The sequence below is a fragment of the Balaenoptera physalus genome (genome assembly GCF_965194825.1).
Source record: "Balaenoptera physalus genome assembly, chromosome: 16".
Lineage (NCBI taxonomy): Eukaryota > Metazoa > Chordata > Mammalia > Artiodactyla > Balaenopteridae > Balaenoptera > Balaenoptera physalus.
Genome location: NC_138898.1, coordinates 46,143,038 through 46,166,691, shown reverse-complemented (window position 1 = coordinate 46,166,691; position 23,654 = coordinate 46,143,038). Strand labels below are relative to the sequence as shown.

Here is a 23,654-nt window from a genome sequence, read left to right as displayed (position 1 = left end):
CCGCCTTGGTGGGTGTTTGGAAATCACACTTGCCTCAATCACTGAAGAACCCAAGGGGCAAGAAAGGTGAACGAGCTGACGGCGGGTTGGGCAGCCGCGCGGGAAGACTTTCCCGGAGAGTCCTCTGGTCAAGTCATGGGCAGGACCCGAAGGAAGGGGCTGGGGCCTCAGTCTCTGTTTTACGGCAGGAGGGCATCTCCTGGGGAAGCCTGCGTGGGTGACGGCTGCGAGGAGAGAGGGTGAGTGGACGAGGCTGGCACCTTTCTACCTGGAAGGCCCGGTGGAGAGGAGGCTTCTGAGGCCACAGAGATGGGAGCTGGACCCTGGGGGAACCCTCTGCTGCTGCTGGCGGCCCTGGCCCTGGTGGCCAGGCTGGGTCAATTGCAACAGTGGAGCGGCTTCCAGGAGTCCACGAGCCCGAAGAATGTGAACTCCACCCTCGCCTTCTTCATGGAGACGTACAACAACAACAGCAATGACTCCTACCTGTTCCGCGTGGACCAGCTGCTCCGAAGCCAGGCGCAGGTGAGAGCGGGTGCGCAGGGCCTCGTGGGCACAGGTGTGTCTCCCAGAGGGGACCAGGGGGCGCCTTCCCGGGAGCAGTGTTGTTCAGACCCAGAGCCGCCTGAGCACCGAGGTTACTCTCATTTGAACGGAAGTGTCCCCGAGCTCCTTAGCTGCTCTCCCGAGGGAAGAATCGCTTTCATTCAGAAATTTGCCAGGAGGACAGCAAATGAGGATGGTCTCGCCTCCTTTATTATTCCTCGCGTTTGGCAAAACATAAGTGTTCTCTGTAGGTTCCCCTCAGCGATAGTTTTTCCATGTCCAGGGTTGTAAAATCTGAGTCTGGATGTTCTAGCCGTGTCCTTCAGAAAGCTAGAATGACACAGAGGACCTCTAGTAGGCTCCTATAGGAACCTGGAGGTGCGCGTCATCTCTCATTTTGTTTTACATATAAAGTTTCTCTGAAATACATCAATTGAAGGATAATAGAGGAAAGAAAAGTTGTTAAAAAACCACTTTTGTTGGTCCAACCTGCCCTCAAGGTTAGATAGTAAACTATATGAGTTAGGGCAGACGCAATAATGCATCCTCGTTCAATTAACTGGATTTGGAAAAAAACTGACTAGGAGAAAAGGGCTAGAGAGAGGGACGGCAGGAACACAGAAACCAGCCAGGGTGGGGCAGGGCAGGCGGGCAGTGCTAGTGTGACGCTAAGGGGCCTCACAGGGCGTGAACAGCAGCCTGTCTGCCTGAGTCACACACTCTTGCTGCAAGACGGCGGCTCATGGCACCAAGGACATTGAGGTGACATGGCCACAAGGTGGCAGCCATCCACCAAATTCTGCCCAAGTTGGCATTTTCTCCCCCCATCAGTCTCTGGGGTGAAGCTGGAACCCAAGGAGGCCAGTCGTGTGGATTTGGTCCTTTATCACTAACAGTTAACTGAAATCATTGTTTATAAGCAAACTTTTGATGTCATTCAGCCGGATTAGTGGACAGAGTGGGTGCACCCCTGGGTAGCTGGGTGACAATCGCCTGCTGCCCCGTGATTGTGTCCATCTGTACCTCACAGAGGGCAGGGAGGGGATGCGGTGGCCGTCTCTGCTGGGCTCCTGGTCCCCCTTCTGGGTTTGACACCCAGGTCCTCCTAATCGTGGAGTCTTGGTCAAGCACCATCCATACTCTCCAGGCCTCAGTTTCCTGACCTGCAAAGTGGGCAGAATAAGAGCGAAGTGGCACCTGTGAAAACATTTGTATCATCATGATTATTCCTATTATTATTTAACTAACGAGCCTAACAATGAATAAGAAAACACTGTGCACTCTGAAATGTTAGTTAAATTTGCCACCAGTGTTTTAATTTCTTCACACATGCGGGGTGTGCTGAGGGTCAGTGTGAAACCTCTTGGCACCAGCTCTGCAAGCTGGATAGAGCCGTCCTTCGATGGAGAGCCAGAAGCCCTGCACCCTGAGGTCCTTCCAGTGGCTGCCGGGACCAGGGCGGTGGTCCTGCCCCAGGCCCCTTCCCCTGCTGCTCTGCCCTGAGGTTTTCTGGGGGGCTGTCCTCCTGGGGGCCACCCCAGACAGTGCCCAGGCTTCTCACTGGTTTGACCACTGACTTTGGGACAAGGCAGTGGGGAGGGAGGAAGAGGACACAGGCAGAGCCCAGGGAACAGATGAGGCTACATCCATGCATTCTGAGGACCGTTGTGCAGACTAGGCGGGTACGATGGGGCTGCAGCCAAGTTGCCTCCCTGGTCCCAAGGATGCGAGGGAGACAGGTGAGAAGCCACCTGTGGCTGCAGCAGTGGAGCCGGTGCAGAGCAGGGACCGGGCTCCGCACATGCTGGGCGCTGACTGGGGACCACTGGGCATCCTCCAGCCAGGAGGGGAGGAGGGAATGGGGACAGAGGCTCCTGGGACTTCACTCTCCAACCCAGCTCCTCCTGGGGAGCATCAGCAATGCTTGGAGTCAAAACTAACAGCCCTTTGGGACTTTCTTGGCGGTTGGTAGGTAAGGCTCCGCGCTCCCAAAGCAGGGGGCCCAAGTTTGATCTAGTTCTAGTCAGGGAACTAGATCCCGCATGCATACCGCAACTGAGTCCACATGACATAACTAAAGATCCCATGTGCCACAACTAAGACCTGGCGCAGCCAAAATAAATATTTAAAAAACAAACAAACAAACAAATCTAACAGGCTTTGCTTCTTGGTAGCTGACGACAGGTGTAGAGTACCTGGTCACTGTGAAAATTAGCCGGACCAAGTGCAAGAGGAACAGCACGAACAACCCTTGGTGCCCCATTCAGAGCAAGAAGAAGCTGCAGAAGGTGTGTGCCCGCAGCTGTCTGAGAAGGCGCTCCAGTCAAGGGGGGAATAAACGTTTCACAAGGAAACATGGACAGGATGTCGGAAGCTCTGGCGGCCGTGTGGCTGGGACGGAGCGAGGACGCAGCCCCAGGGCTGCCTGATGCCACCGGTGGTGCCTGGGGCCGGGAGAGGGGGAAGGGAAGCCCTCTGACTGGGTGTCTCCCCACCCTGCACTGGCACAGCCCTGGCCCCTGGCCTCCCGGCCACTGGACGCCTCACCCACCTGGCACACTCCCCGGCCCTTAGGTGGAAGCGGCTTTACCTTCCTCGGGGACCTTGTTGTGTCTGGGTCTGCACCGCTGGGTCCCTGTGGATTGTCCAGTCACCTCCTTGTCTTCCAACCTATGTCCTCCTCCTGGTCCCTCTTGGCAGCACCTCCTGCAAGCTGGCAGGTGCAGGAGGACTGGGCGGGGGAGCCCAGGGTGACACTCCTGTGCCAGCTCGGCTGACCCTCTCACCCCCAGCATGTGCCAGTGAGTAGATCTGGCCTTGCCCACGTGTCAGGCCGGGTCCAGACTCCCCAGGCAGGGGCTGGGGATGGGGCCAGGAATTTTTGTTGCCTTCAAAAAAATATTTCCCAGAAAGCTGATTGTCCGTTTCCTTTCTCCTTCCACAGAGTTTCATTTGTGACTTTCTTGTATACACCGTACCCTGGATGAACCATTACCAGCTCTGGAACAACTCCTGTCTGGATGCCTAGGTGCATATGTGCCAAGATCCTTGATGAAACGTTAGATGGTCGTGCTGTGTGCTTTGCATTGTAGAATCTGAAAGGCCCTTGAATCCCTCATCAGGATCTCGATACACGCTCACACGTACATGCACACTCACAGCCACCCAAACCTCACACGTGTGCACTCACACACTCATGCCCAGAGTCAATGGTCTTTAGGCGGCTGATGTGGTTTGAGTAGAAGGTTGTTAATCCTTTGGGGGAAGCTCGTCACTTAGTTTCTACCTCCAGCCCGCACCTCTGAGCCTTTTCACGAGTCAGGCACATCCTGACTTGAGCTTGGAGACCCCAGTTTCTGTCCCACGCACGTACAACTCTGTGACTGACACCTGTCTTTGTGAGTGTGCCAGGGGTCCCCACGCCCACCCTCTGGCTCAGGAATTCACTAGGAGTACTCCCAGGACGTGGCAGGTGTACAGTCATACTCAGGGCTGTGAATTTTACAGTGAAGGATACAGGACAAAATCAGCCAAGGGAAGAGGCTCGTGGGGAGAAGTCCCCGAAACCAGGCACAGGATTCCAGGGTCCTCTCCGGGGGCAGCCACACAGGACACGCCTCATTCTTCCAAGAATTAGATAAATTGTGTGCGAGGGAAACTCCCCAGGGACTCAGTGCCCCAGGATTTCACTGGAGCTGCTCACATAGGCAGCCTCTGCCCAGCATGTACCGAAATTTCAGATTTCTGGAAAGAAAGCAGGTGCTCAGCATAAATCCCATTGTTTGTATAAACATTGTAGACCTAGTGAGGCCCTCTTATCACTTAGGGAAAGTTTTATATCGGGAATGGTTTACCGTCCTAGTTCCCAGACTCCAGCCAAGGCCGACTTTGCAAGCAGGCCTTTCCAAGGACCCCGTGTCTTGGGCTGGCCGTGGGGTGGTCTTCCTGACAGAGAGTTCTCGAGCCGCTCACGGGCTCACTGCTGGTGGAGTGAGACCCACGGTGTCTTCCGTCATGTGACTCACAGTCAAGCAGAGAAGGTGTGCCCTGGACCACACACAAGGAGCGGCTGTGGGCTGAGATGTGCCCCCAGACCAGCTGGTCTCTTCCCCAGGGAGCAGTCCCACCATCAGTCACAATGGCAACTCGAGAGAGTGTTTCCGGAGGGGCAAGAGTAAACACACAAGCCAGAAACTCACATTTGCCGGAGGGGCTTGAGGCAGAGGGGAGGATGGAGGTGAAGGGTTAAAGGTGGTGAAATTCTTGTGCAAAAAAGAGGGAAGCTGGAAGCATCTGGTTTTGCAAATCTGATGTCACTGGGGGCTGCCTGGGGGCCTGGTGCTGCCTGCTGCCCTCACTACCTTACTTGACAGCCCTATAAAACGGCAGCTTATCCCCACATCACAGGCCAGGAGCCTCCAAAGGAAACTCTGTCCAGATCCTAACATCCCAGCCAAGGCTGGCCTATTGGCTGAACTTCTAGAAATGGAATGTAAAGGAAGGTAAACTTTCTCTCAAACTGGTAGAATACTGACACCAGTAGACCAAATTTTATATACATAATGTAACATCTAAGCAACCACTAAAAAGGCTATGCAGAGATACACTCAAAAACAGTATAGGGCTTCCCTGGTGGTGCAGTGGTTGAGAATCTGCCTGCCAATGCAGGGGACACGGGTTCGAGCCCTGGTCTGGGAAGATCCCATATGCTGCGGAGCCACTAGGCCCGTGAGCCACAACTACTGAGCCTGTGTGTCTGGAGCCTGTGCTCCGCAACAAGAGAGGCCGCGACAGTGAGAGGCCCGCACACCGCGATGAAGAGTGGCTCCCACTCGCTGCAACTAGAGAAAGCCCTCGCACAGAAACGAAGACCCAACACAGCCAAAAATAATTAATTAATTAATTAATTAATTAATTAAAAAACAGCATAGATACGTGCAAGTGGAATTCTTAAAAAAGTGTTCAAGAAACTCACAGGAAGAATAAAGAAAACACAAATAAAAAGCAGAGAGAACAAGAGAACAAATAGTAAAATAGACGTAAGCCCTGACATGTTAATAATGTCATGCATGGTATGTACAAACCACACGTAAATTGTCTAAACAAGCCAATTAAAAGACAGATAATGATAGAGTGGATTAAAAAAGTGACCCAACTGTATGCTGTCTACAAGAAACTTACTTTAAATATAACGATACAGGTAGGTTGGAAGTAAAAAAGTGAAGAAGGTTATATTATGCGAACATTAATTGAAAGCAGGAGAGCCTATATTAATATCAGAAGAAGTTGACCTCAGGGCAAAGACTATCACCAGGGATAGAGAGGAACATTACGATACATCTACTCTGGTAAAGTTTGTCGGTTTCTTTAAAAAAAAAAATCCTAAAATATACTTTAGCGTACAAGTCAGCAATTGCATTCCTGGGCATTTAACCTAGAGAAACGAAACCTTAGGTCCACACACGAACCTTACATGCTTGTACGTAGAAGCTTCATTTGTAATAGCCCAAAACTTGAAAGCAACTAACACACCTACAATAGGTAAATAGTTAACTGTGGTACTGAGGATGCCATTGAATGCCACTAAGCAATTAAAAGGCACACACTATTGATGCATGAAACAACTTGGATAGATCCCAAGGGCATTGTGACCAGTCTCCAAAGGGCACACACTGTATGATTCTATTTACACAACACGTTTGAATTGCCACAGTAATAAAGATGGAGAAGTGAGCAGTTGCTGGGAGTTTGAGATGGTGAAGGAAAGGTGTGACTACAGAGGGGTTAGTGCAGAATGTCTTCGTGGTGGCGGCCACACAAATCAACACATATGACAAAATGACACACATACACACTGTACGGTGTCAATTTCCTGCTTGTGATATTTTTCTGTAATTACAAAAGATGTAACCATGGCGGGAAGCTAGATGAAGGGTACAAGAGACCGCTCTGTATGCTTTGTAACTTCCTGTGAATCTACATTTCAAAATAAAAAAAAGTTTCAAAAACCCACTGGGCTGAGAAATCCAAAATCAATGAGCACAAATGTCCTACCTTTCCTTTATTCTCCCCTCCAACCCTCACCTCCAGACATAGTAACCAAAGTGCCGGAAGAGAGCTGCATGGCTGATTAGTATTAAATTAGGCTGCTAGTGCCCGTATTCTTACGAATCACTGTTTGTTTGAATATCTGCTTTGTGTTAGGCATTGTGTTAAGCAACTTACAAGCATTATCATCATTAATCTTTGCAACTCTTCCAAGAAATAGGTACTGTCATTCTCGTTTAACGATGAAGAAATTGTAGGTTAGCATTCTCCCAGACAGTTGGCGGAGGGAACTCTCACCTGGGTCCCACCTGAAACGGGGTCCTGAGGACTCCAGAACTTTCATAGGGAGAGTAGAAGTTGAAAAACATTGTTCTTTCAAAGCTCCAGCCTTCTCCAGCTGGTGGGGACGTGGGTGGCCGCTGTCAGCTCACTATTCACCTGTCCCTTTGGTGTTCTGCCTGTGCCCTCTCACATCTCATCCTTCTGTGCACACCAGCTCCAGATTCCAACACCTGTGCCCTGTCACCTCTGGCTGTTTGCTCTGCCCTCGAGCCACCCCAGGCCAGAGGTTCCAGGGAATTAATGCCCCACAGGAGCTGTCCTGCAGCCAGTAACTGGGGATAAATGCCCCAGCTCCCTCTCTCTGCCGGTCGATGGATGCTGTGTGTGCTGGTGTATTTTCCACAGAGTCCCTAGAATTCCCCTGCGATATTAAACCCCAAGGCTTTTGCCCGAACTCTTGCAGATGGGCTCATCCTTTCCCTACTGGATGTGAACGAGGGCAGATGTGACCCAGTGAACTGCTGGCACCATCTTGAGACCACATGGAGGAAGTCGAGGGGAGAGCTGAGCCTGATGACATTATTTGAAACACTGAATCAAGCTGGTGGGTGAGGGATGCTTATTCCTCACTGCTAATGTGACATCCATGAAAAGGGCACCACTTTAATGCAGCATTCCTGGTTTCACTCTGCCCTCGATCATTCCCCTCCTGCAGGAATTCATCAGATGGGTCTGTTTGGGAAGAATAAACGGGGCGTTATACCCACGTCCTCCTCCTCTCACAGGCGCCCACGGTTTCCTTGCCAATTCTGGGAGAGGAATCCCCTCTGGGAAGAGACCTGCTCTGGTCCAATGTTGCTGATGCTGGAGGTGTGAGTCTAATTCTGGAGTCTGGTATCAGAAAGTGCACGTGCCTGCAAAAATAAGGCACATCTCCCAACCTAGCTCTTACCAGTAACAAAGGCCCTCCTCTTTTCAATTACTTGCATTATTTCTCTTTGTTTCCCCTTGTTTCACACTTTAGGCAAGCAAGATTCATTGGGTCCCTCAGAGATGCCATCACAGGCATTCTTGCCAGTATCTCTTAGCTGTTCATTTAAGTAATTAGAGCATCTTCCCTCGTTCTCCTTCTCCCTTTTCTCATCTCCTTATTTTAAAATCTAAAGAATCCTACTTGATATAAGGATGAGGTTGAAGGTCTGCTATCCCGCGGGTATAGGCTATAAGGCCAAAAATTATACATGTCACCTCATTTGGACCCCCAAACTGCCCTAGCCCAGAAGACCTTCAGATCATATTATTATGAGTTGAAGAATTTTGGGGAAAAAAGAGCGGAAACATAAACATTCAAAGCATTAAGAGAATAGGCTGACCAAAATTTATTTTCTATATTGAGAACTGCTGTTTAATGCAGGGTTCTTTTAGACACAGTGACTCCGTGTGGGCTGCACTCTGGGACACCTAGCCATCCGTGCAGTTTTTGGCCAGAACTTTATACTTTTCAAACCAGGGAATAACAAATACTGAGAAGAAGCAATCGATTTTCTGAAAAAGACAAGAAAACAAAATATAAAAAAGGATCAACATGGAAAGAGGAAGGTGTAAGACAAGCAGATGGGGAAAATGACCCTACCTCACCTGCCTCCAATCCACAGGTGGGTCCATCTTTATTTTGATTTCAATGACTTGAGAGTGTCACTGCTGAAACCACCCCACAAAACGTCCTTCTGCTTGTGGTTAGAATTGGAGACTGGAAATCGAGTGTCCACCCACCCACATCACCATGGTAACGACTGACTCTTCCTCTTCTTTTCTGCTCAGGTGCTGTTCACATCACACTTACCCTCACTTGGCTCCCTCTCTCTCTCCCTCCACCCACTCTCCCACCTCATCCCTCCTGCTTCCTTTCCCCTTCCTCCCACCCAACCCATCCCCTCTCCTTCCCTCCTGCTGTCCTTCCTTCCTTCCTTCATCCATCCATCCATCCGTCCTTCCACCCATCATCACATCCTCTCCTCCCCCTTCCCTGTTCTATTCCAGGATCCCCTTTCTTCTCCACCTCCCTCTTCTCCCACAAGGAAAGATCAATCCCCTTTCTTCTCCACCTCCCTCTTCTCCCACAAGGAAAGATCAATCAACATATTTTGCACATTATTATCATTTCGTAGTGCGATTTTGCTTTCCTGCTCTTCTCTGGAAAGCCGGGGGCGAAGAGGTGGTGTGGGAGGCGTAAACGTTGACATTTCTCCTAAAGTAGAATTCAGAATATTAACCCCACAATTTAATCTCTCACAGTGATGAGACTCTCTAAGTTTACCTCACTGTTATCGTCAATTAGTCTTTTCATAGATTTCATGATCTTCTCCAGGGAAGAACCAAAAACGTCTAACTTGCTAGATTTTGAAGACTTCTCCATGGAGGGGGGAGCCCGTGGATGGACATGTGTTTGTCTTGAGAACACCTAGGCCATTAGAACTAGGGTGACCATGGAATCTATGAACCAAACCAGGACATGTTGTAGGCAAATGGGGATGCTGTTAACAATGACACTAAGAAGCTGGGCACAAATCAGGACTGTTCTAGGCAAGGTGGGTCATGTGATCACCGTCATGTTAGTTCCTTTGGGTAAAGAGCAGAGATTTGCAGGGCCTGTAGGACTTGGGACCTTCAAGGCCCCTGAGCACGTGGGCCCACCTGACGCATGTGTGTGTGTGATGGTCCGCCACTTGCAGTGATGATGGCCCAGCCAGCTTCCCCAATGTGACAACACTGGGTGGGGACGAAGCCACTGTTGGGGAGGTGGGCACGCATTGTGTCACTTGCCTGCAGGCTTGTCCCCTCCCTGACCCATCCCACCACTGGTTGAACTATTTCTGAACGCATTTTCCCACCTCCTCCTCCTCGTCTTTGCTTAAACACTGCTGGATGAAAGAAACAGAGGCTGCAGCCCAGAGACTGTGTCTTACATCAGGCTGAGGTTCAGATACTCAGTGGGTGCACCAACAAGGTCCCCCGGCTGCTAAAATATTATTATAATCAGCTACTTTCCTCGGGACCAGAGTGTCCCCCCAACTCCCCCGCAGCTCAGCCACCTTGGCTGCTCCCTCTGGACCCCCCAACTGCTTCATCATTCTTCCAGCGACAGAGGAGCAAAGCACTGAGAAATAAGCTCTTTCTGGGTGACGTGCCCAGTACCTTGTAGAGCTCGCCTTCCTGGAAGGAGCAGTTGTTCACCTCCATCTTGAGGCAGATGGTCCGCCGCATCTCCAGGTTTATGCGATACTCCATGTGGTCGGTCAGCTGTCGGAGGCAAGGACAGGGGGATAAAGGACCTCCTCTCCCTTGTCTGTAGCTTCCGGGGCTGGGGACTCCTAGCGTGGCGCCCCAGGTCGAGGGCCTGCCCTGGACAGACCCGTGGGCTCCCCCCACCCCCTGTCTGCCTCCCGTGCCCCTTTCTGCCATTTGAGCAGAATTCCCCAGAAGCCACTCCATGGGCAAAGTCGCCCTTGGGTGACCCACGTGATGCTCACGGTTTGTAAAGGGCAGAGAGCAGCAGCCTAGACTCTGAGGGCCAGCCCGTCTCAGCTGCGGGTCCTGGCGCTGCCGCCCCACGTGGAAACAGCCCCCGACGTGCACACATGTGGTGCGCCTGGCACCCCGGGGACCCCTCACGTGGGGCCACAGGCGGCTCGGGCCCTCAGGCCGGGGTGTGCAGCCCTGGTCCTGGGTATCAGTTAAGCAGCTCCACTTCATCCACTCCAGGGGATTTCTGCTTCTCTTAAAACCTCCACTTTGGACTAAACGAGGCTGAGTTCACTTGCGTGGCCACCCCGAGCCTGCGGTGCTCTGGCGCGATGGGAGGGGGACACGGACCCTCTTCAGGACCTTGAGGACGCGCACGATCCGGAAGTTGTACGTGTCCTCGCTCTTCTGGTTGAAGTCCTTGGTCACAAAGTCCAGGGTGGTCACCACGACAGGATCTGACACGGGCACCTCGTGGACACTTATGAAGGTTTTCCTCCTTGTTTGGTAGGTGAGGGCCACCAGGGCCCCCATGATGGCCAGCAGCAGCCGGGCGCCCTGCTGGGGTCTGGCCATCGTGGCTCACCCTGCCAAGGCTGCTTTGCCCAGACGGATTTAAGGCAGCCGGGGGCGTCCATGCGTGTCCTCCTCCCTCGTTACCTGCAGCCGAGCCCGCGGGGAGACCAGGGCAGGCTCGCGTCCTCCTCGCAGGCCTCCGCATCTCACATGCACACACACGCCGAGCTCCCCTCTCCCTTGGGGGTGCTGCTCTCTCAGCAGCACAGACCCTCCTGCTGCCCCAGCATCTCTGGGTGGGAGCCAGGCCAGGGGTTTCTGTCCGCTGAGCTTGGCCCATCTGGGCCGTGGGAGGCCTGAGCGGCAGGCAGGAAGCGATGGGCACTTGGGAGCGCTGGATCCCAGGGCAGTGGAGCGAGACGGAGCCCTGAACACCTTGTCCTCCTGTCCCTGTGATCTTCCTCAGACTTTCCTCTGGTCGTCCCCTCCCCACTCCCCGGGCTGGCTGGGATGCAAGCTCGCCCACAAGCCCAAACCTTGGCATCTTCCTCCTGCTAATATTTCTTAGCCCTGGGAGGTACCTGGGCCTCCCTGGAGAAGCTGATACTCCCCAGAAAATGGAGGGTGTGCCCCGTATGGGAAGCTTGCGGTTGTGGCCACGACGCGGCTCTGTGTTCGTGTCCTGCTGTCCCTGTGGATGCACCAGCCATGCTCTCCATCCCTGTGACCCTCTGTGGCACTCGTACAACACACGCACCCTCGGTCCAGTACCAAGGGGCCAGGGTCTTCAGATGCCCAGAGCTTAGAAGGCACTTGGAGCTGCCCTTCTCCATCCTGGAGGTCTGCCTGGAGAGGGAGAGATGGTTTCTGTCATTCTCCCCTGCCCTCTGTCTGCCCTGCCTCCCGTCTTACCACCCACGGGTCCTGGACCTTCCTGGTCTGGATGAGGCGAGGAAGGGGAGGGACCGGGAAGGTCCAGCTGCGGGGCTCCCGCCCCGGCGGGATTCTGGAGCTGACTGCCAAGCGGGTCCCTTCCCTGTTCTCCCCCAACCTCCACAGCAGTGACCTCTCCTCTCTTGGCACCTGGTTAGTGTCCTGTGGCTGCGGTGACAGGTGACCACTAACGGTGGCTTAAGACGACACACACTTATTATCTCACAGTTCTGGAGATTGGAGGTCCTAAAATTACAGTGTGCGCAGGGCTGCACTGCTTCCAGAGGCGTTAGAGAAGAACATTTTCTTTGCCTCTTCCAGCTTCCAGAGGCATTGCTCAGCCTGGGCCCCCTTCCTCCATCCTCCCAAACAAAAATATCAACATTCCCCATAGGATGTAAATAAGATATAGTCTCATAACACAATTTTCAAATGTCCCGGATACAATCCAAGATTACTCAGCATATGAAGAACCAAGAAAATTTCTCTCTGTTAAAGAATTCCCTTAGCCCTTCTTTTATAGCAGGTCTGCTGGCAATGAAATACTTTAACCGTTCCTCAACTGATAACATCTTTATACCACTATTATATTTTCCCTAAATATAGAATTCAGGTTTGGCCATTCTTGTCTTTCAGAATTCAGAATCATGTTCTACTTCCTTCCAGCCTCTGTGTTCCTGGTGAGAAATCTGCAGTCATTCAAATCTTTGTTCTTCTGTAAATTATGTCTTTTCTCTAATGGCTCTCAGGTTTTTTCCTTTGTCTTTAGTTTTCAGTAGTTTGAGTATGATGTGCTCTGATGTGGATTTCTTGGAATTTACTTGTTTTGGGGTTCTCCGAGCTTCTTAAATCTGTGTTTTTGACAAATTTGGGAAAGTCTCAGCCATTATCTCTTCCCTTTCTTCTCCTTCTCCTTCCTCCTTCTCCCCTCCCCCTCCCCCCTTCTCTTCCTCCTCCTCCTTCTTCTTCTTCTGGCACAACACTTTCTCCTCTCCCTCTGGGAGTCAAATGACATGAAAGACTTTTTGATATTGTCCCATAGGCTGCTGAAGCTCTATTCATGCTTTTTGATGTTTTCTTCCTCTTTAGTGTTCATAGTGGATAATTTCTATTGATCTATCTTCAAGTTCACAGGCCCTTTTCTCTGGCATCTTCAGTCTGCTCTTGAGCTCATCCAATGAGATTTTTATTTTGGTTTTTGTATTTTTGCAGGATATCAGTAAAATATCCATTTGGTTTTTATGGATATCTTCTATTTCTTACTAATAGTTCCTACTCTTCCAATCTTTGAAGAGTGTTTACCCTTACTAGGAACCTTTTGATAACAGCTGCTTTAAAGTCTTTGTCAGATATTTCCAACATCTGAGTTATCTCAGCATCAGCGTCTGTTGATTGTTTTCTCCTGGGAGAGCTGAGATTTTCTTGATTCTTCATATGCTAAGTAATCTTGAGTTGTATCCTGGGTGTTCTGAAAACTGTGTAATGAGGCTCTATATCTTATTTATGTTCTTTGGGGTATGTTGGTATTTTTGTTTCAGCAAGTGATTCACCCAGCTGCATTCAGGGTGCAAATTCTGATCAGCCTTCTGGGGGTCGTGATTTCAGCATCAGGTCAGCTCTGTGTCAACCCTCTGCAGGGCTGTTTGGGTCTGTGCATGTGTGTTCTTCTAGGGGCTGGGCTGGCTGGGTGGTGGTCTGTCCCTTCCTTCAGTTCACATCTTTCGTGTGCCTTTAGGGTTATACCCACACGTGTGTTGTTCAGGGTTCACTTTCCTGAGCTCCCATGATCCCTCTGGTCCTTTCTGGTTCCCCGGATCTTCCTCACGTTGCTCAGCTTTGCAGGCCCACATCTACACCCAATTCTGGGGCCACAGAGTAGGAGGACAGAGATGGGAAAAAGCAGTGGAGGTTTGCCCCACCGTCTTAGAACCACAGCTGCTCTGATCAAAGAGGGAGGCTCCCCCCTCCCCCAATGTTTATGTGGCCGCAGTATCTGCCATCCCTGTTCTGCTGTCAGTACTGCTCCCATGGATCGCCCAGGGGCTGGGGCGGGAGAGGACTAAGGAGAGAAAAGACAGGACTTCTCCCACTGTCCCTGTGCTTGCGAGCTCCCCATCCTGCTCCTAGAGGGCTTCTCCCAGAGCTGTCTGTCAGCTCAGCCCCAGCTACATACACGGGGATGGGCACGCCTGCTCCACCCCCGGTAATAATGGGGCGTCGGGAGGTATGTGCCAGCCCTCCCCAGAACACTTCCAGAAAGCCCCCATTCTCCCCATTCTCCCCTCACAGGGGGTGGAGCAAGGACACGAGGCTGGGCCAGCACAGCCCTCCTGCCCCAGGGCATTGCCAGGAGAGGGACAGGGCCACCCCCCAAGGGACAGAGCAGCAGAGGGCTCCGACGTGCCTCCCAACAGAACCGGGCCTCCTACCATGTGCCCTGTGCTTTGCCTGGGGCTTCTCTGGCCGCGGGCATGTGTGCCCACGGGTGGGGACAGGCCAAAGCGGCAGGCAATGGGAGCAGCCTCTATCCAAGACAGACAGGAGCTGGAGACTTGATAGCCCCCTCAGGTGGGCCCCTTCGAGGCACACACTCCGTGTTGCCTCCCAGGAGCCCTAGAGGAACGGAGCCAGTGTTACCTGCTCGCCAGCATCCCCGCACTGGCTTCCCTCCGCCGCTCTCACTGTGCGCCCTGAGCGCCACCAGCACCGTGGGGCCTCCACCTGCCTGAGGAAGGTGGGCCTGAAGCTTTGCTTAGGGCCCCCTCTGATGGCCTGGGGACTTCAGCCAGAAACGCTCCCACGGAGCTCTGCTCCTGTCCCCGTGGAGGTGGCGCTGGTCTGTATTTAAGTCACCTCCAGCTGCAACAATGTGTGATTCCGTGTCAGAAGCAGCAAGGCATGTTCCCGTTGCTGGATCAGGAGCGGTGGTCCCAGCACTTCCCGGACACACCCCCCATTGCAGTTGGTATCCCCCGGTGCAGGGACAGCCCCATCCTGCTGGGCTCGCCTCCCCTCTTCTGACCCATATCCACATACTGAGGGGATTGCTGTGTCTCAGTCCTGCTGTGTTTTCAAAAATAGGTTTCATTTTTAAAAGAATCTCAAACTTAGGGAAATGATGTAATTATAATGCAAAGAAGTGTTTCCCTTGAAACATCGGAGAGGAAGATGCCAACGTGTTGCCTATCACCCCCAGCATGTTAGTGAGTGAGGCCCACACACAGGTGGGTCCTCCTCTCCAACTGCAGTGCAACCAAGGGATCCCCCTGCTGGTCCTCAGACCCGTCTGGTGTCAGGGGGCATGCATACCCCCTGCCTCAGCCAGTGACCGAGCACCAGAACATGGAAGCACCTTTTCTGCCAAGAGCTCCTATAGAGAAGGATGTGTTGATCGTCTTCCATCTGGGATGATCAGTCTTTCATTGACTTCACGACCTTGATGCTTTTGAAGGGTCATTATTTTGTAGAGTTTCCCTAAATTTTTGTTTCCCTAATGTGGACAGTAGCCCAGCACTATGGCTCGTGCTCTCTCAGGGCAGAGGGTGATCCGTGTATCTCTCCTGTCTGTGCTCACTGGCCTCCGTGAGTGCACCCCCTCACCCCCCACTCCCTGACATCACCCAAGACCCCCTCCGGCCCCGCTGCCCCGAGAAACGGCAACTCTGTTCTTCCAGTGGGTGCTTGGCCAGCTGTCCTGGTCTCTCCCGACTTCTGAAATAGCAACAATCAGACCCGCTGAGAGCTAAGGAGTAGGCATGTCCTGTAGTTGCCTGTTTAGTCACAGTTCTATCATCCTAAGGATAAGGTCGGAGGCATGGGATGAGGCAGGAGAGCAGAGGCCTGCTGGTCTTGGTTTGCTCCTTGGGCTTTTGAACAGCCTTAGCCAATGTCTCTGCTTTTCCAGCCCCCATGTTCCTTTTCAGCAAGGTTCCCTATGATGCTCACAATGATATTTTGCCAGATGCTAGGGAGAAATGCCACTGGAGAAAAGGCATGTTCTTTGCTTCAACTTGGGGAACAAAACCTGGGGTTCAGAACCTGCCAAGAAGGGCTGTGGTAAATATCCCAGGATTTCAGTTGAGACCATGAAGGGCTGCATTCTATGAGTGAAAGTCAACTGGGAGTAGATCATTCTCAGAAGCCTCACTTTGAATCTTCAAAGAACTGAAATCAAATAGGTAACAACCTAGAATTCTATAGCTAGCAAAAATAGTCTTCAAAAATGAAGGCAAAATATAAACATTTCAGACAACAAAAGAGGAAAGAAATCTCAAAAATTTCAAAAGATTGACATGGTTCAGAGTATGTTCTCTGTTCACAGTAGACAACTGCAATAAAAACTTAATGTGAAAACCTCTAGCTGCCCATAAATGTAGCAGTATAATTCTAAATAATCCAGGGATCAAAGAAGAAATCGTATAGGAAATAAGAAAATACTTTGAATTGAAAGACAGTGAACATACGACATAGCAAAACTTCTGAGATGCAGCCAAAGCAGAGCTTAGAGGAAAATTTATAGTCTTAAATTCATATATTAGCAATGCTAAAAGGACACAGAGAGGAGAGAGGAGAGAGACTTGGCTGAACCACTAGAACAAGGGGCTCCCATAGAAATAGAATTGTTTAGTGAGAAGACAGCTTTTTCCAAAAACTAAAAGATGTATCAATAATATCCAACCCCCCCAAAATCCTTAGGAGAGTTCTTTAGGGGAAGGGGAAATGATTCCTCTGGAAGAAAAGTTATGTTGAGGGAATGATGCCCAGCAGAAGGGTAGGTATGTTGCTAGATCCAAGTGAATAGTGAATGTGTAAGGCAACAATCATATTGTTCTATGGACTTTCAAATATGACAACAATAACACACAAGGCAGAAGTGAGGTTAAGAGCAATAGTGGTCCCGCCATCCTTGAAATGGTAAAGGTACTAATTTATAGTAGATTCAATTAAGTCAGTGGTGCTCATTACGATCGCTTGAGTTACCATTGAGAGAAGAGAAATAAGGGCAAATAAAGCCATTGAGAGGAAGAAATGGAACAATGAAAAGACCATGAATAATCCAAGAGAACACAAGAAAGGAGAAAAGAAGGAATAGAGACAACTGATATGAAGAGAAAACACACAGTAATATGGTAGATTTGAACCTGAATATACTGATAACAATCAGTAATAGGAGTCATCGCAAATGGGATAAATCCCCCAAATAAAAGAATGTTAGACTGATTTAAAAGCCTACATGCTGTTTACAAAGACACATCTGAATTATTAAGGTATCATCTTCGAGTAAAAAGATGGATAAAGATACACAATGGAAACGCTAATGAGAACATTGCTGATGTGGCTACTCTGATGTCAGACAAAGCTGATGCTAGAGCAACAGCATCACTGGGAGGCAGAGGTGTGATTGATGAGGATAAAATGGCCTAACAGTTCTGTTTGTACAAGCACTTAATGACAGAGTCTCAAATATATACAGCAAGAAATGAATTATGAGAAAAGAAGACCAGACAAATCCACAATCATAATCACAGTGAGAGATTTTAATGCATTTCTCAGAAACGGACAGAACAACAGACCAAAACCCAAACCCAAACCAAAGAAAACTCAATAAAACAAAACAAAGTAAAGAGAGTCAATATGTGGAAGGTTTGGTCACATGGGCGACCTGAGATATGTCAATACCTAACTCTGCACCTGAAAAATGCAGAACATACAGTCTTTTCAAGAACATGTGGGGACTTCCCTGGCGGTCCAGTGGCTAAGACTTTGCCTTCCGATGCGGAGAGTGTGGGTTCAATCCCTGGTCGGGGAGCTAAGATCCCATGTGCCTTGCCGCCAAAAAAACAAAACCTAAAACAGAAGCGGTATTGTAACAAATACACTGAAGACTTTAAAAATGGTCTACATCAAAAAAAAAAAGAACCTGTGGAATATTGGCCATAAAACAAATCTCAACAAATTTCAGAGAAGAGACATAATGGTAAGTATATTCTCTGACTGTAGTGGACTTGAGCTGGAAGTTGATAAGAGAAAAGACAATTAGGCAATCAACTATGGTTAGTAATTCCTATCAGGGCAGTGATGAGGACAACTCCTCCTAGACACCTCCACTGCTGGCTGCACACCCTGTACTCCCCTGTGCCCGGCTGGTGGTGTTGGCTCCAGCCAAGGTCATAGGCAGGCTTGGCTTCCTGGAGCTCCCAGGAAATCACAGGACTCTGGAAGTCCCTGCCTGCACAGTCCCCAGGGCAAGCAGGGGGCATGTAGGGCCCTGCGGAGTGGGACCCTGTCAGGATGAAGCCCTGAAAACAAGGGGGACAGAGCCTGCTCCGTGCGTGTCCCTGCGTCCAGGCTTTCTGTGGTGAGGCAGGGATGTAACCCCCTGCTCTGCCTCTTTAGTGCCGGCAGGAGGGACAGACAGGGGATGCAGAGGAGGAGCTGGGCACAGGTGTCTTCAAAGCGGGAGGCCAGAGCGCAGGGCTGCATGGGCTGTGGGCTGCAGAGGGCCACCCCCCAACCCCCCATCACCTGCCTTTTGTGCTGACTCTGGACAGCATGTTCCCAAAGGCAGCTCTGCTTCTGGGGCTCACTGTCGTGGGCATTCACATCCGGACCATTCAAAAGGAATTTGTAGACATTAGTAAGGACCACGATTATTTTGCAGTGTCTGTGGAGTTCGCCGTGGCTTGGTTCAACAGTGGCCATGAGGAGGGGCACGACTACAAGCTGCTGGAGGTCAGGCGAGCCCAGCAAAAGGTGAGTGGCAGTCGTGGGCCCAGGCTGCCGGATGGCCAGCCCCGAGCCGGCCCAGGTCAGTGAGGCTGTGATGTGAGGGTCCCCCGCTGCACACACTACTGATGGGACAGGAGGCTGGCCCCCTCCCTGCACAGACGACCCTGGCTTCCCTCATGGGCCCTCATTTCCTGACCGGCTGGCCCTCCTCTGGGCTGCGTCGCAGCCCTGGACCTGGGGAGGCTGAGGGCCCCTAGAGCATCACTGCGTACTCGGCTGCCCACAACCCCCGCCAGGCCCAAAACCCATCTTTGCCCAGGGTCCAGCGGCAGTGCAAGGGGCTGGGCATGTGTGTGTGTGTGTGTGTGTGTGTGTGTTTTTCTGTGTGTGTGGCTGGTGGCATCAGCTACAGGCATTCCTGAGCCCCTAAGGAAGCCAGCTTTCTAGACAATTCCAGGTCAAGGCCGTGCCCCTCCCTATGGAAGTTTCTGGTTACATTCCTCTCCGTGTTGGAGTTCTTCCGAGTTTCCACGACCTCTCTGTAAGGGATGAAATCCTGTCCTGTGTTAACTTCTTAGAGAAGCTGATGAACACACAGAGCAGCAGCCGGTTCACAAACATCCACCTGATGAAGGTTTACAAGGTGAGCCCTTTGGTGCCGCAGCTGCCCCAGGAGAGACAGAGCACCCAGCCCCCAGCCCCCTGTCCTGGTCTGGATGCAGCCCCCGAGGGACAGGGCAGCTCTGACGGCGGCTCGGTGGAGAAGCGCCCTCGTCCGCCTCCCTAGAAGGAGCCGTGCGATGCCCTCCGTGTGTCTGGCTGATGCGATTGAGAGCTGGGTCTCGTGTCAGGTGTGCTGTGCGTGTGCTCTCAGCGCCGGGGCCCTACCTCCCGTGACCACCCCCCCTCCACCACTGGCATGTACTGGTGATGTGGCTCCCGGGTACCAGCCATCAGGAGGAGTGCGGCAGGGAAGAGTCCAGGGCTGCTGGAGCTGTGCTCAGGGACATCTTTTTGTTGGTTATGTGCTTGCAGAGAAATTGCACATGGTTTGTGTGTCCTATTCATGTGCATATTGTAGATTTTTGCCCACTTTTCTACTGGATTCTCTGCCTTTCTGTTTTCTAATTTCTCCTTGAGAGAACTGGACAATGATATATTTAATGGACCTGGAGCTGGGCCGCACAATTTGTAAAAAATACGACGAAGACATTGACAACTGCCCCTTGCAAGAAGGCCCGGAAGAGAAAAAGGTTTGAGAGTAAAATCAACCCAAAGCATCACAAATCTGAGAAGGAAAAATCATATTAAGGAGGGTGTATTAGGAAAACACATAGTTCCCGTGCATCTCCTTTATTCCCCACACTGAACACCTCTCTCCTGACCCTTCTGGTCACCAAATGTGTGGGGATTTTCCCCCCACTAAACAATTCTCGGGGACACCAGTTACCTACCTGGAGGTGGCATCAAGTCTCACAGGTTAAGGGCTCAGGCCCACGAGACACCCCGACCCATTCAGATGCCAGTCGCAGGGAGTAGGTCCCCAGGCTGCCCACAACTTCTGTCCAATTGACCACAAATCGGAGGTTCCCATCTCCCCCTCTTCAGGGTTGATTAATTTGCTAGAGTGGTTCACAGAACTCAGGGAAATACTTACGTTTCCCATCTTATTAAAGGATATGGTAAAGGATACAGATGAACAGCCAGATGCAGAGATACACAAGGTGAGGTGGGGGAGGGTTCTGAGCACAGGAGCTTCTGAGGATCGATGTGTATCACGCCTCCCCCCAATATGTGGATGTGCTCACCCACATGGTTGCTCTGAACCCCACACCATCAGGATTCTAGGGAGGCTTCCTCACGTAGGCAAGACTGTCCCGAGCCCCATCATTGGTCATCATTGGTCTTTCTGCTGACCAGCCCCCACCCAGGATCCCACCCAGAGTCACCTCAATAGAACAAAACATGCTCCTGGTGTTCTTATCACTTAGAAATTTACAAGGGATCCAGGTGTTCTGTGCCAGGGATACAGGCAGAGACCAACATAAACATTTTCTTTATCTCACAGCATGCCGAGGGGAGGGTGCTTAGGGAAGACCTCAGGGATGACCGTGGGGCAGAATGACAGGTCCTGGCCCCTCCCCGCCAGGTCCCAGGGCTCCCCCTTTACAGAGATGCTCCCAGCACAGCAACAAGCTGGGCCCTGTGCTCACAGCCCGGCTGGCCCGCCAGAGAACCCCACAGACCCCCATGGGCCTTTCCCTCTTGGATGGAGCCTCCCCGGGTCCCAGCCTCCAGCTTCCTGAGAACTCGGGTCCAGGAAGACGCTGTTCTCCCTGTGGGCCTCTCCTTCCTTTGCTCGGATTCTTCTGGATAGGAGGACAGTTTAGTTTGCTGGTCACCCCACCCCTCCCTCTGGTCTCCTGGGCGGCAAGGAGGAGTCCTGGTCAGTCAGACCTCTTGTCATCACCCTATGAACTGACATCTGGTCCGTTGGACTGAAACCTTGGGGACGGGCCTCAGTCAGGGTGATGCCCTCAGTGTGGCTGGGGTCTCCCCGGACCCCAGCCTTGGGGCAGCCTCTCCTTGGGGTGGGTTTGCAGCTGCAGCTGATGGCAGGGTGGGCACCAGCTGGACCATCTCCTGGGCAGTCTGCTGGCTCCCCCAAGAGCTCACAGGGCAGAGACCCTTCAGGCAGCGTGACGTGCCCTGGGTGGGGGGGACCCTGAAGGGCAGGTGATGGCCCCACCAGGCACCCTCTCAGGAGCCCCTGCCTTGATGCTGGAGACTTGAGCTCTGGAGCCCAGCCCCAGGCCACTGTTTGTTTCTGCTTTTCTTTCCTCTTTAGTTCTTAATGCACCTTGAGCTCCTAGTAAGTCCTTCCTGCTAAGCACTCTCATTGTTACATTGTTCTGATTTTATGTCTTACATAAAATTACTTTTTTCAGGTGAGCTGCACTTTCATTGTGGACTCACGGCCATGGTTTACCCAGTCCACCCTCCTGAACAGCACCTGCCACCAGCAGAAATGGGGGGAGGAGTTCCCGGCTCCCACAGCAGCTCCTTTCCTCCTGAAGAATGAGGGTCTGGAGTCCTAGGTCTGCGTGGCACCAGAGCAATTAAAGGCATCTCAGAGCACATTCTGTGTCCCTGTCAGTTTTGCATTCTCCCTGATGGTTTATTTCCATGGATGTTGCTGTCAGTGACAAGCAATGGAGAATTTACCATTGTTGTTCTCACCTTGGCTGTGGGTGCCGGGTGCTGAGTCAATCAAACTCCTCAGCTCATGGGAGGGTGCCCTTCCTGGTTCTTGCAGGGTCCTCATGATTGGTGTGTGTACTCATTCATTCATTCATTCATTCATATATTCTCCATTTGTCCATCATCTGTCCATCCATGCATCCGTCCATCCTTCCATCATTCATGCATCCATCCACCCATGCATCCATCCATGTATCCAGGCATCCATCCATCTTTCCATCATCCATTCATCCATACATCAATCCATTTATCCCTCCTTTCATCCATCCATCCATCCATCCAAACATGCATCCATCCATCCATCCATCCATCATCCATGCATCTATTCTTCCATTCTTTTGTTCCTTCATTCTCCAATCTCTCCAGGCCCCCATCCATACCACTCAAAAGGAATCCAGACAGTTTGCCAGGTGACAGCCACCTGTGTCCCTTCTGTGTCCATCTCTCAGGCCAGATTCACAGTGAGTGGCCCTTCTGCGGTGGTGGTGTTGGGTTGATGCCCAGGCACAGGGGTGGGAGGTGGGTGACAAAGATGACAGAAGGCTCTGTCCTCTGTGGATCCCCATCAGCATCAGGGCATCTGCCCTGGATCTGCCTGACTGATGGGAAATCTTCTCAGGGCCTCTGGGGTCAGCTCAGAAGATGGCAGCTCCAGTCACCCCCTCCCCTCCTACTCCCTGATCCCTTGTTCCCCCATCGGCACCCAGCCTGGCCTCCATGGCCATCAACACTGATCACTAGCCCTGGGACAGGCCCTGAGGTGACAGAGCCCCCCATGAGCACTTTTCTTTTCCCGGGTCCTGGTGGGGGCAGCCCTGGAGGGGCCGAGGGATGGGGGCCTGGGGCCCTAAGTGGGACAGAGAGGCCATGGGATGCTGTCTGGAGGAGGACTTCAGAGGGAGAGGCTGAGGGGTCTTCCCTCCACCTTTTGAGTTCGGGGATCTGATTTGCATGTTCCGTGGTTGGCAGGCTGTCCCTTTCCTGACTGACCTATTGCCATGATGTGGCCATAAGCACTGGTGAAACAGGTCTCCCCCTCCCTGCCCCCCAGCTCTGGGCAGCTCCATGAGCACAGCTGGCCTGAGCCAGCTTTGGTCCTTCAGTACCTGTGATTGGGATTTCTAACATCTCCCCACAATTTGATAAGGGCAAGTACAAACTGATAAGGGTGGCTGTGTGGTCAGCCAAGCTTCCTTTGAGGGCACTTGGGCTCAGAGGGGTGGAGCCATTGTTCCTGGGCCCCGTGCCGGCCAAGGCCAGACAGAACCCCCTGAACAATAGTGACCACCTTCACCTCAACTCCCGTTTCCCATCGGAAGGCCTGTGTCCTGCTCTTTTCAAATCTTCTGTGGTCTGACCTCAGGTGCGCTTTAACTACACCGGGGGGCTTTGCACATGTCCCTCAGCATTCAGACCCAGTCATGGGGTGATTTGAAACCCACCACGAGCCTCCCGTGGGGCACCAGGGTATGAATGCAGGTGCCAGAGGCTGACTGCAGCCTCCGTCTGCTGGCTGTAGCTCTAAACACATACAGGATTGGAAACGTGGCCTTTGGGGAACTGACTGTCACAGCTTTGCTTGGTTAAGGAAGTTACAACAGGTCTCTCAGGGGGGCCACCTCTTCTCCTGGTCTCTGGAGAAGTAAAGTCACACGTGAAAGGACCAGGGGGAGAACAATCAGATGTGTGGCCCCGGGGGGAGAGTGAAAGCACCCTCTCAATAACTGACAGAGCCCACCAGGTGAAACTCAGATGATATTTACAAAAACCTAAGAATTCATTTAACAAATTTGATTTTGATTACTGTGGAGAGTTTA

General features: G+C 51.7%; 3 protein-coding genes across 3 annotated transcripts; 2 read left to right on the top strand and 1 right to left on the bottom strand.

The window, feature by feature from the left end:
• Positions 1-309: 309 nt before the first annotated feature.
• Positions 310-5,453, top strand: CSTL1 (cystatin like 1; the record flags this gene model as incomplete). The annotated part of the gene is made up of 3 exons (XM_082431474.1): positions 310-525; positions 2,721-2,834; positions 3,491-5,453. The coding sequence occupies 3 exons, from the start codon at positions 310-312 to the stop codon at positions 3,572-3,574; spliced, it is 414 nt and encodes a 137-aa protein (XP_082287600.1). The 3' UTR covers positions 3,575-5,453.
• Positions 5,454-5,539: 86 nt separating this feature from the next.
• Positions 5,540-11,155, bottom strand: LOC309645827 (cystatin-11-like). The gene is made up of 2 exons (XM_082431473.1): positions 8,982-11,155; positions 5,540-8,935 (listed from the first exon to the last, which is right to left on the bottom strand). Exon 1 carries the CDS (start codon positions 10,972-10,974, stop codon positions 10,690-10,692), a length of 285 nt encoding a protein of 94 aa, XP_082287599.1. The 5' UTR covers positions 10,975-11,155; the 3' UTR covers positions 5,540-8,935; positions 8,982-10,689.
• Positions 11,156-19,540: 8,385 nt separating this feature from the next.
• LOC309645909 (putative cystatin-16) lies at positions 19,541-22,509 on the top strand. The gene is made up of 2 exons (XM_082431746.1): positions 19,541-19,829; positions 21,525-22,509. The coding sequence occupies exons 1-2, from the start codon at positions 19,728-19,730 to the stop codon at positions 21,672-21,674; spliced, it is 252 nt and encodes an 83-aa protein (XP_082287872.1). The 5' UTR covers positions 19,541-19,727; the 3' UTR covers positions 21,675-22,509.
• The last annotated feature ends 1,145 nt before the right edge of the window (positions 22,510-23,654 follow it).